The 12661-nt window shown below is 43.6% G+C and overlaps 2 protein-coding genes and 1 non-coding gene across 3 annotated transcripts in view; 2 read left to right on the forward strand and 1 right to left on the reverse strand.

The window, feature by feature from the left end:
- The window catches only part of LOC123513514 (monocarboxylate transporter 2-like), a 35761-nt gene extending 26366 nt beyond the window's left edge, over positions 1 to 9395 (forward strand). The window contains exon 8 of the mRNA XM_045270721.1: positions 8684 to 9395. The gene's annotated coding sequence lies outside the window, so the exon portion shown is untranslated. The remainder of the gene's footprint in view (positions 1 to 8683) is intronic.
- Positions 95 to 9395, forward strand: LOC123513513 (monocarboxylate transporter 2-like). The gene is made up of 5 exons (XM_045270718.1): positions 95 to 398; positions 1114 to 1384; positions 1484 to 2272; positions 6747 to 6938; positions 7442 to 9395. The coding sequence occupies exons 1-5, from the start codon at positions 111 to 113 to the stop codon at positions 7588 to 7590; spliced, it is 1689 nt and encodes a 562-aa protein (XP_045126653.1). The 5' UTR covers positions 95 to 110; the 3' UTR covers positions 7591 to 9395.
- A 1378-nt stretch (positions 9396 to 10773) lies between these two features.
- Trnaw-cca lies at positions 10774 to 10845 on the reverse strand. The gene has a single exon. It is a non-coding gene; the product is annotated as a tRNA-Trp (tRNA).
- Positions 10846 to 12661: the final 1816 nt, after the last annotated feature.

Genomic DNA, 12661 nt, shown 5'->3' on the forward strand with positions numbered 1-12661 from the left:
CTCTTCCCAGGTCATACCATCGTGTGTACTGTGAAGGTGTCTGTTCAATGTATGAACAGTGATCAGATAAACCTTATCTTGCTGGCAGATAATAGTGGCCTTGTGAGGCAATGACTTGGCGCTTTTCCACCTCCACCCCAATCAAGCCTCACTCCTCTGCTGGAACCACCCAACCCAGAGCATTCCGTCACCTGCATTGCACGCCACGTCACGCCATGCCCGAGATTCCACAGATGTCCCAGGCAGGAAGCTCTGGGAAAGTTTACTCGGTGGTGCAGAACATCATGCCTTCAGAGGAGATCAGCAGGACTGTCAAATCCCCAACCCAAGACTGGACATCGCGGGTGCCTGATGGAGGGTGGGGATGGCTGGTGGTGGGCGGCAGCTTCATACTTGCGGTGAGTGGAGCCTTGCTTTCAGAGGAGACTGCGAGGCAGTGTTATTGTTGGTGATCGAATAACCCCTACACACTACCACCTACACCTACCCAATGTCGTTTTCTCACTCATGTTAGATTCGGGAAAGTATTTATGATTATTAACCAGTCATATTCATTGTTTGTTATCTATGATATTTTCAAAGGAGTCTTAGAAATCTTTACATCATTATGACAATCTATCTTTCATTGGGAGGTGGTGGCGTAGTGGATAAGATGGTGAGCGTGGGATCGGGCAGACGTCTACGCGTAGGTTCGAATCCCACCACATACCGCTTTGAAGCTATGCCATTTGTCGAGTGGTTTAAAGTTACCTACATGTCATCATGATACCCAGGTTCTAGGTGGTTACACCAAAGATGTGCTTGGGTGGTGATATGGGCCCTAATATGGGTACCACTATAAATAAAGTTGCCTGCGTCACTAATGGGCGGAAGATTAACAGCGCTTCCCACATATACTCTTCAAGTATGCCTACAGGCGCTATGGGCCCATAATATAAAAAAAAAATTGGTTTAGTAAGATCAGCTTTCCTATTTTGCAATACATCAGTATTTTCAAAGCTCTCTCTTTGATAAGTCAACCAAGCGTCAGACTATCTGCAGTGACTCATGGTATTGTCGATTGCCTGATGCTGGGGAGCCTCTACCTAGTCGTTTAGTGTCACGTTTCCACAGATGGTGTTGCATCTGTTGAGTCAAGGATTCGGCATGATCTTTTCCCGCTACCTACTGCAGGAGGGCACCTCCTCCAGTCTCAACTTCTGGCTCTTCAACGCTCACTCATGTCTATGGCATGTGATGGGGCTGATGGTGAGGCCGTTGGCACAGGAGTTTGGGTGGAGACAAGTGGCCATAACTGGGGTGCTGCTGGCCTTCATGGCCCTCTTGCTCTCCGCCTTCACGCCCTCGCCGGTGTTCCTCTTCTTCTCCTTCTCCCTGCTGTCAGGTCAGGTCAGAACACAGGGCGTGTGACGCTAATGAGAGGCAAGTCGCTTGTCGTGAAGCACGTGATGTGTCTCGCTAGCTGATACTTTCCGGTCGGCAGGCACGGGCGGCGGCTTGGTGATCAGCATGACCTTCATTATCGTGCCATCCTACTTCAACCGGAGGCGCGGCATGGCCAACGCTGTGATGATGGCGGGCGTGTGCATAGGGCAGATGGTGGGCCCGCCCTTCCTGCGCTTCCTGCAAGACGAGTACGGCTTCCGGGGCGCAACGCTCATCTTGTCTGGCATCATCCTCAACTGCTGCGTGGGCGCCGCCTTCTACCACCCAGTCGAGTGGCACTTGAAGCCGCCGCCTCAACCTGCAAGCCCACCTTGCACAGAGCCTGCAGCTAAGGATTCCAGGCAAAGTGACTGTGGCGGCGAACAGGATGAGCGGGTGAGTCTGGTGGAATACATGCCTGGTAGAGGTGAGGATGGTACGCAGAGGGACAGAGAGGAATCAACAAGTACGGAACATAAACCAGATGCAGTAGATCTAGAGCCAGACAGTGATGCGCCTCAGCAAGGCGTAAGCCGAAGGACGCTGGTGGGACGAGTGGCGCGCAACACCGTGGCAGACCTTGTCATCCTTCGCTCACCGCGTGCCCTTATCATTGCCATCGGCTCCACCTTCTTCATCATTGGCTTCTATAACTTTATTATGATGGTTCCTTTCGTCATACAGATCGCCGGTCACAGCCTTGCGGACGCCGCAAACTGCATCTCTGCCTCAGCCTTTGCCAACCTGGTGATGCGCATACTGGGTTCAGTGCTCTCAGACTATGCCTGGTTCAACATGCGCCTCGCATACATGGCTGGCCTGGCTATCACTGCCTTCTCCATCATGGGTAAGGCAACGTCTTACTGACAAAAACACACACACACACACACACACGTGTAGCCCCTGTTCACCTAGCATTGAGTAGGTACGGGATGTAAATCGAGGAGTTGTGACCTTGTTGTCCCGGTGTGTGGTGTGTGCCTGGTCTCATCAGGCCTATCCGAAGATCGGAAATAATGAGCTCTGAGCTCGTTCCGTAGGGTAACGTCTGGCTGTCTCGTCAGAGACTGCAGCAGATCAAACAGTGAAACACACACACCCTTGTGAATCCTGTGAAAGAGTTGCAAGTAGTTAGCGCAATGAGATGCCGTCACTTCGAGGTCCCGATGGGTCGCTTCCCCGGAGTAAGTGAAATCACCTTCCACCCGTTGAAGAGCCAACCAGTCTGGTATTGAGTTGGTTGGAGTAGGGGAGTAGTATTGCGGGAGGTGCGACTCGTTCGGTATATCTTGTAAGAATTGATAAATTATGCTTTGAATTGATCTAGGGTGACGTTGGTGAGAGCTCGTAACTGTTGTCTTAGGGAGTTTAGGAACGTTGCTCCTCAGCGTCTGTACTCAGGTAAGGGCCCGAGGGTGAACTCTACTCACGTTACAGAATCTGTCTAGTCGTTGGTGTTCGTGGAAGCGTAGCTCTGTGTTATTGGAAGAGAGGCCCTGCATAATCTTCCATACATAAACAATTAGGTATTGCTCCCAATGTTGCTCCAGAAAGTAGAGTTTGAGGATAATGGTTTGCTCTCAATTATTTAGACGTCTTACAGTTAATATGCGGTAGGTAAAAATGACTTTTGTACCGATTCAAGTGGGACCATAGCTGGCAGTAATATTCCAATAAGGGAGCAACTCTCTTCCTTTTCACAAAAGTACGCGTACTTACTACACACACTTACTTCACGCAAAAAAAAAAAAAAAAAAAAATGGCGACTCTTGATCCAGCCTTGGAGTCTTCTTCTTGAGAGAGGACCATAAATGTTCCCAGACCAGACTGCTCTTCCAGTAGCAACCCAAAATATCTTGACACCTCCCTCAATTTTTCTTCATTAACTTCTGCAACATTCGCGGTCTTAGTTTTCAATTTGTAGAACACCACCTCTCCTCTACTAAACCTCATCTTTTGCTCACCGAAACATAGCTGAGGCAACTGACAGTAGCCCCTTCTCTGTTCCCTCCTACTTTCTCTATTCTCATTTTCTTTCTAAAGCTGGATGTTGCATCTGTATGCGCTACGACTTAAATTGCTCTCATGCCCACGCTCTTGAATTTTCTGAGTTTTTCACCCTCTGATTTTGACTCAGTAGTCACTCTCTAACTAAATTTATTTGTGTTGTCTATCTCTCCACTAACTCCTCTGATTATTATATTGACTATTTAGTATTTAGCATCCAAAATGGAGCACATTTTATCCCTCTATCCTTTTGCGGGGATCTCCATCCTTAGAGATTTCAATGTTCACCACCAGCTTTGGCTTGCTTGTCTCTTCACTGATCATCCTGGTAAAGTAGTCTTCAACTTTGCTATCCTCTAAGACCTAGAGCAACTGGTGCAACACCCTACTCGTATTCCTGACCTACTTGAAGATACACCCAAAATGCTTGACCTTTTCTTTATCTCTAATCCTTCTGCTTATGCTGTTACCCTATTTTCATAATCTCATATCTGTATCTTGTTCTATTTCTCCAATCCCTATTCAGGATCCCCCAAAGCAGAGGTGCCTCTAAAGTTTTGCCTTTCTGCCAGATCGGGGGAACCAGAGGAGGTATTATGCTATTTTTTCCTGGAATGATTACTGCTTCCGTGTCAGCCACCCGTCTCTGTGTGCTGAACGCATAACAGAGGTGATAGTGTCTGGCATGGAGGCTTACATTCTTCACTCTTTTTCTCAAACTAAATCTCTAAACCTTGGTTTAACACAGACTGATCTCGTGCTATACATGATAGAAAGTTTTTTTATTTATTTATTTATTTATTTTTTTTTTTTTTTTTACGTAGGGAAGAGGGCCAGCCAAGTGCAAAAAAAAAGAAAGTTAGAAAAAGGCACACTTGAGCGCTGGCTCTCCAAAGAGTTCAAAAGGTGCCAAAACCGTCAGCCAGAATTAGGGGAGCAAATGCCTCGATACCTCCCTCTTATAAGAAGACAAGTTGTAGGAATTCGAAAATACAGATGCAGGGAGGGAGTTCCAGAGTTTACCAGTGAAAGGGATGAATGATTGAGCGTACTGGTTAACTCTTGCATTAGGGAGTTGGACAGAATAGGGATGAGAGGAAGAAGAAAGCCTTGTGCAGCGTGGCCGCAGGAGGAGGGGAGGCATGCAGTTAGCAAGATCAGTAGAACAGCTACCATGAAAATAGGTAAAATAGGTTGCCCGCAAAAGGTAGTTGACTCTTCCATCATCTGAATCTCATGCACTTTATATTTCTACCCGGATCGTGCCAAGTATGTTCTTCAACTTGCCAAACACTCCTTCATAAATAGAAAATGTCAAAATTTTTGAAACTCAAACTTCCCTCGTGACTTCTGGCATCTGGCCAAAAAACATCTCCAATAACTTTACTTCTTCATCTTTCCCTTCTTTATTTCATCCGGATGGCACAACTGCCATCACATCTGTCTCTAAAGTTGAATTTTTCTCTCAAACCTTTGCTAACAACTCCACCTTTGATGATTCTGGGCTTGTCCCTCTCTCTCCAACTCCCTCTTACTATTTCATGCCTTCAGTTGAAGTTCGTAATGATGATACCAAGTCTTTTCAGAGATGACCAACCCTTCAGGAAGTCAACAGATCACGCAGGGACGCCATAGAACGCCTGACTTCTGATCTTTCTAAGATTTTTGATTGGGACAGAGAAAACTTAGTAGTTTTCAATGCTTCAAGAACTCAATTTCTCCATCTGTCAACTCGACACAACCTTCCAGACGACTATCCACTCTTCTTCAATGACAATCAACTGTCTCCCTCTTCCACACTGAATATCCTCGGTCTGTCCTTTACTCATAATCTTAACCGGAAAATTCACATCTCATCTCTTGCTAAAACAGCTTCTATGAAGTTAGGCGTTCTGCGGCGTCTCCGCCAGTTTTTCTCGCCCCTCCAGCTGCTAACTCTGTACAAGGGCCTTATCCGTCCTTGTATGGAGTACTCTTCGCATGTTTTGGGGGGTTCCACTCATACAGCTTTATTAGAGAGGGTGGAATCAAAAGCTTTTCGTCTCATCAACTCCCCTCCTCTGACTGACTGTCTGTCTTCAGCTTCTTTCTCACCGCCGAAATGTTGCATCTCTTTCTATCTTTTATCATTATTTTCATGCTAACTGTTCTACTGATCTTGCTACCTGCATGCCTCCCCTCCTCCTGCGGCCTCGCTGCACAAGGCTTTCTTCTTCCTCTCATCCCTATTCTGTCCAGCTCTCTAATGCAAGAGTTAACCAGTATTCTCAATCATTCATACCTTTCACTGGTAAACTCCCTACCTGCTTCTGTATTTCCATCTTCTTACGACTTGACATCTTTTAAGAGAGATGTCAAGACATTTGTCCCTGAATTTTGGTTAACTCTCTTGTCTTTTAGGAACTGGCAAAACAGTGGGCCTTTTTTTCCATATTTTGTTGCCCTTTGCCAGCTGTCCCTCCTGCATAAAAGGAAAAAAAACATCAATCATAGCATTAGACTCTAGGAAGGTGATGACCCGATCGTGATGTGCAAGAAGTGGAGATACATATAATCGACCTTTCTTGAAACCATATTGTCCGTTATATTTTTTTTTTAGTCTCCAAGATATGTAGTAATTTTCTTGATAATTTTTTTGAATTTTTTCATGATATGCAAGATGAGACCTATGGGCATATAGTTTTTAGCCTCACTTCGTGAATCCCCTTTAAAAACTAGGGTGATTTTGGGCTATCTGAGATGTGGCACGATACTCATTGCAAGAGAGTTTTGGTAAAAAAAGAGGATTGGTTTTGCCACCACACCCGCACATTTTCTCTAAAAAAGATCGCTGGTATTTGGTCGGTGCCGGTTGCTGAGTTATTTTCAGTATTTTTAAAGCTTTAGTTATGTCAGTAATGCTATTGGTGATGTTGCGGAGTTGTTGGTCTTGGTTAACTTGGTCTGTCTACATGAAGAAATCAACAGGGCAACTGAGAGCTTTTCCTTGAAGTGGTGTACGAGTACTAAAGAGAGTTTCGTAGTGTTTTCTTTGCATATTACTTATTTCTTCAGGGTCGGTGATTGTCTTATCACTGACCTTAAAAAGACCAACAGAGTTCTTTATTTTTGACTTCTTGAAGGCGTATGTATAAAAATATTTAAGATTTTCTTTGATACATCTCACGGCCATTCTTCTTCGTGAGCGCGCGCGCGCGCACACACACACACACACACACACACACACACACACACACACACACACACACACACACACACACACACACACACACCGTGCGTTCCTGCACACTTGAACTCTTCGTGTCCTCCCCAAGTGTTCCCGCTGCTGGAGTCGGTGCCGAGCATGATGGTGGTCATGATAACTTGGGGCATGGGCGTCGGCACCACCATGAGCCTCTTCAACCTTATCATGGTGAAATTCATGGGGCTTGAAAACCTTCCGCCGATGTTTGGGGGAACCTCGCTCATTCTAGCTTCTGGCTTCCTTACCATTGGTCCTCTTGTAGGTGAGTCTTTCTCCTCCCTCAAGTGTTATATATATATACCTGTATTATTTGCAATCACTGCCTGCCCAGCCCATTCCTTCATCTCACCTCTACGCTCTCTTTTTTCTTCTCATATTTTTCCCTCTGATGCTCCTTTCCGCTCACCTCTTTCTGTATTTTACCTGTCCTTCAGCACGATAAGTCTCACCTGGACAGTTTCCGGAAACTATTCACAAATAGTCAAATGGAATGTTTCTTCTTTTATGAGTGCAGGCAGAACTTTGGTCGTGGTAGGAGTTCCAGCTTGATTTTACTAATCTTTACGGTGTTACTATAATTTTTTTTTCTGTTTATAAGAATTTGTGTTTTTACATGACCTATATAAAAAAATTTTAGTTTACCTACAAAAGATGTGCATGGTTTGTGTTTGTCGTTGTACAAGACCTGTAGATTCTGCCTCATCACTCAGTGTTACATCGCACCCTCCACCCGACCTGTCCTCACTGAACCCGGCACCCCTATAGGTCTGGTGCGGGACACGAGTGGCAGCTACGCAGTCAGTATGTGGGTCCTTTCTGGCTACGTCTACCTCGCCTTCTTCTTGTGGATGTTCATGCCAGCTGCCCAGGCGTACGACCGGCGCAAGATGGAGGCCGAAGCGGTGGCGTTGTAATCCAAAGACAGGATAAACCTCGTGTGGGGCTCGCTGTATGTCACAGCCTGCTGGGTGCTAATGTAAGAATGGCGGTGTTTTATTTTGTTGGTTTATAGTTTATCGTTCATAGGCGAATTTTGAGTTTACCTTTAAAATCTTCAGTTGCACCTGTGCAGTCAGTGGTCAGTGCGTGTCTTCATAAGATTATTGGTTATGAAAATTGCAGGTTACGTCTTTAGCAAACTTCTTTTTGAGCAGCGGTTCCTCAGATATGACAGAAATATTATGCATAAAGCAAGGTGATATCACTACTAAAGGTTTGAGGTGCTGTGTCATACCGTTCTTCACAAATGAAATTTGAACAAGCGTCTGACAATGATGCCCGTTTGTCAGTGTTTGTTTCAGACCGTGACTTAACTGGCAAAAATATAGTTTGATATCATACGTGGTTAATGAGAGCAATTATTGGAGTAAATAGATATTCCAACCACTCATCCTTTCGTGACGTGACGTGACGTTTAACTCCGACCTAACAGTAACTACCCATTCAACCAGCAGTTCTGTCCTCTGCAACTGAATCTCTGCCTAAGTATGGCACTGCGAGGGGAGGAGTCAGAGAGAAACGGGTTGCTGTATTGGAGTAGCGACACACACACACACACACACACACACACACACACACACACACACACACACACACACACACACACACACACACACACACACACACACACACACACACACACACACACACACACACACACACATCATTATCTTTCATCATTTCCACGATACAGTCATAGCATATTTTTCTTTATAAGAATGCATGTATCTCTTCTTCAAAAATTCAAAATAACCAGTTTCGTGCCTCCTCCTCATCTTACTATCAGGCACACAACACCACACACCACACTACACCTGCATATTGCTCAACACCGCAGTTTTCAATAAAACATGTTGCTTCACTCGTAAGCATTCGAAAACATAGAGATCAGCCTCGGCATTCCTTTCCTTGTCCTCCACTCCACCACCACCGCCACCATCACTACTTCTTTCTTGCCTAATGTTACAGTATTACTTATCCGTTATTCGTGTTCCTACAATAGCTTAGAGAGAGAGAGAGAGAGAGAGAGAGAGAGAGAGAGAGAGAGACAAATCTTTAGTTCAAGCCGGATGAAGTAAGGCAGACAGATTAGCAAGCACGCTGATCCAAAGTGGTCAAAATAATATTCCGACTGACCAATTGCGTTTTTTAGACGAGCATTTATGGATCATAGATTCCTGTATAGTTTACTTAGGAAGATGTTAATTTTGTTTCTCTGTAAATTTGATAACAGGGTATATATTTAGCTATCGTTGAAGTGTGTGGGCAGATAAGGCCGTTGTTGCAGATGGGAGACGAGCTTTAGGTCAGAAGTCATGAGTCTGCTTCCTGTGATGTACCGATTATTCGAACCGACTCAGTGTCATCATTTGTCTTTATTTCATTCGATGCTGTGTTGAAAGAGACGGATAGTGTAAGGAGAGTGACTTGATGCTTGTGTTTCCTGGGCTATTTTCTCTGTATCCTAGTTTTTTTTTTTCTGTTGGCTGTACAATGATTTTTTTTTATTTCCTTGTGATATATTTTTCCAGTGTTTTTCTCTGTATCCTAGTTTATTTTTTTCTTTTAGGTGTACAATGTTTTTTTTATTTCCTTGTGATATATTTTTCCAGTGTGTTTCGAGTGTGTTCGTTTCGATTCTCTATTTACCGTCGCTTTCTCTTTCTGTTTACATCGTCAGTTTTTCTTTGCCTTTTTAAATTCAATTCTTATATATTTTTTCCCTTTTTTATTATCCCTTTGTGTTTATGTGATGTTTTATTTCATTTTGCAGTGTTTGGACCGCAAGAAAGAAACTTTGCCTCGTATTCTTAAGAATCAATATTTGCTAACTAAGTGTTCAATGATTGCTCTCTCTCTCTCTCTCTCTCTCTCTCTCTCTCTCTCTCTCTCTCTCTCTCTCTCTCTCTCTCTCTCTCTCTCTCTCTCTCTCTCTCTCTCTCTCTCTCTCTCTCTCTCCATGTAAGAGGGAACACAGGCCAAGGGCAAAAAAAAAAAATAAATAAATAAGTTAAAATAAAAAGGCCCACTGAGGTGCCGGTCCCTTTAAAGATTATATAGAAACACACTCGCAAGGGGATTCCGAGGATGGTATAGGAGTCTTTTTTTCCTTTCTTTTCAACTCTAAATTTTGTATGAAGAATGTAAGTGTAGATAGAGGCATGTAGTTTTGTTTTGTGAAGGTAGAGAGTTGTCAATAAAGGGCAAGCTGTGACTGTCCCCATGTATTGTGAGAGACAAAGGGAAACGTTCAGGGAGGTCACAGGTTGCCTCAATGGTAAGTCCACAGCACCCCTTGAACGAGTGCCATTAGACCTCACTGGGAGTTGTTATCGTTTCGGCAGGTGTCTACTGTGTGTGTGTGTGTGTGTGTGTGTGTGTGTGTGTGTGTGTGTGTGTGTGTGTGTGTGTGTGTGTGTGTCCGCGCAAGTAATAATTGGCAGTTTTCAGGGTCAGGGTGAGGGGAACTGACTCACCACCTGGCTTCACATTCCCTTGGTGACTAACTTCAAAATTTCTTTTCTCTCTCTCTCTCTCTCTCTCTCTCTCTCTCTCTCTCTCTCTCTCTCTCTCTCTCTCTCTCTCTCTCTCTCTCTCTCTCTCTCTCTCTCTCTCTCTCTCTCTCTCTCTCTCTCTCTCTCTCTCTCTCTCTCTCTCTCTCGAGCTGTAGATTTTTTCTTCTTGGCTTATCTTAACAAACCAACTTTTATCGGATGTTCCTTTTTTGTGTCTTTCTTTCTCAGACTTCTTCAACTTTCTCTTTGCCTGACTAACTTTAACTAGTTACTCTTCAAATATGTCATTTTTTCTTTCTCTTTCTCAAAACTTTCACCAGGTTTTCTTTTTATATCGTCATCTGTTTTTATTTTGGCATCGCTTGTCTCCGTCGCGTCTAGGAGTGCATTGCCTTCACTTCACTGACCGCCATGAGTAATTATCACTAAACATTCATCATCGAGCCAAGGTGGAGTAAAGTGTACCATTCATTGCAAAAGTACACGTGAAACACTCAGTTGTAGACACTTGTTTACATTTATCATCGAGTACCTGTACGACGAAGGTGTGACCGCCAGGATTGCCCCATAAAAATGACATTATGACCCCGGAGTGACTCGAACACCCAGCCTTCTGATCTGGAGTCAGACGCGCTACCATTGCGCCACGGGGTCCCTTGGAGACGTGGTGGGGAGGAAGGCGTCTTGTCTCCGCTTTGACCAGGCTCGACACCGCCGCCGCCACCTGCTTCCTGGTATTGATCCGCGAAGCCTTCCCAGACCCAGACCGCCGTGTTGTGCCTCCCCTCGCCTCCTGTTGGCCCATATTCTGAAACGCTCTGCTCTTCCACCACGATTTCTTTCCAGGGTCACTAAGATGATCAGCCGTGTGTTCAAGAGTGTCAACCCTTTGTAATGAATTAATCTTCTTGACCTTTGACTAGCATCATACAAAGACGCTGGGAAAACTGTCTTCAACTATTTTCTTTTTTTTATGTAGCGGAGGTGTGATACAGGTGTTTTAGCATATAGTTCCTCTTACCTCATGTCTCCCTCACTCACCTACTGTCCACACACGCCTCTCCATTCACTGCTCTCTCCTAACACACACACACACACCTTTATTTGTTGTTTGCCAGACATGTCACACTCACTTCTGCTCTCACTTCCTCCTCTCACTCACTCAGTCCGTTCACGCGTCTCAGGCATCTGTTCTTGTCCCTCGTGTTGGTGTTGCTTTGCTGTTTCAGTTTTCGGCTTTTCGGAGACACAATTCATGACTTACCCATTACTCTCTCTCTCTCTCTCTCTCTCTCTCTCTCTCTCTCTCTCTCTCTCTCTCTCTCTCTCTCTCTCTCTCTCTCTCTCTCTCTCTTTCTCTGTATTAACTTTACTCATTTCTTCACTGCGTTAATTTATTAGACTACAGACTCATTTCCCATGAAACACTCACTTCTTTCGTCTTGCCACACTCGTCCTTCTAAGCCGAGTGTTGCGTTTATCAATATCCCTTAATTATTCATCTTCTTTGCTATTTACCCTTTTATTGATATAATGACAAAATTTCGAAATTCTTACGTTATTATCTTTACATAATGATTTTTCCATATGCTATTTCGTCTTTTGAATTTGTTTATCACATGTTTCTCACTGGTAAATAAGATGCAGTGAAATTCTGAGGAAAAATATAGAAACAGTAAAAAGTTGAAATCAGCAAAATCATGAAAATCGCAAAACAAAATACAAAAAAAAAAAAATGGAAACGTATATCAAACCTTTCAGAAAATTCAACATATAAAAAAATGTATGCATGCCAATAATTTTGGACTTTTTATATCACTCACACCGCTCCACGCTTCTGCTTAATCACTCACTTCAAGAAAATGACGTGTCAGTTGTCTTTATGCCACATCATCATCTATTCAGTCGCTCACTTACAGTTAGAGGAAAAAAATACGTCTTAGCTATCACTGTATCAGAAACACGAAGAAAAGAGAAGAAAAGAAGCAACCACTCACTCAAAAAAAAGAAAAGAAATGGAAACTAGAAGACGCAAGCGACCACTCATTCACTCATTCACTCACTCACTCACTCACTCACTCACTCGTAACTCGAAACAAAAAATTCACTCACTATTCGAAAACACAAACGAGAGACAAAAGAAATAGATGAAAACTAGAAAACTCATTTCATTCACTCACTCACTCACAACTCGAAAAATAATATCCATCTCACTCATTTTATTGACATTACCAACAAGACAAAAAATAAAAATGAAAAAATCGAAAATGTTACTTATTCGTTCACTCACAACTGGAAAAAGAATCTCACTCACTTTATTCACATCACAAACGAAAGAAGAAAATAAAAACATTCACATTACAAGACAAAAAATAAAAAAAAGACTACAAAACGTTACTCACTCACTCACTCACTCACTCACAACTCAAAAAACAATCTCACTTTATTCACATCACAAACGAAAGAAAAA

The sequence above is a fragment of the Portunus trituberculatus genome, chromosome 36 (genome assembly GCF_017591435.1).
Source record: "Portunus trituberculatus isolate SZX2019 chromosome 36, ASM1759143v1, whole genome shotgun sequence".
Lineage (NCBI taxonomy): Eukaryota > Metazoa > Arthropoda > Malacostraca > Decapoda > Portunidae > Portunus > Portunus trituberculatus.

Excerpts from the sequence above, each read along its gene's own strand:
- LOC123513513 (XM_045270718.1), top strand. The coding sequence starts at position 111 with ATGACTTGGCGCTTTTCCACCTCCACCCCAATCAAGCCTCACTCCTCT. Across the intron at positions 1,385-1,483 it reads CTCCTTCTCCCTGCTGTCAG|GCACGGGCGGCGGCTTGGTG; the intron begins GTCAGGTCAGAA and ends TCCGGTCGGCAG. Across the intron at positions 2,273-6,746 it reads CACTGCCTTCTCCATCATGG|TGTTCCCGCTGCTGGAGTCG; the intron begins GTAAGGCAACGT and ends GTCCTCCCCAAG.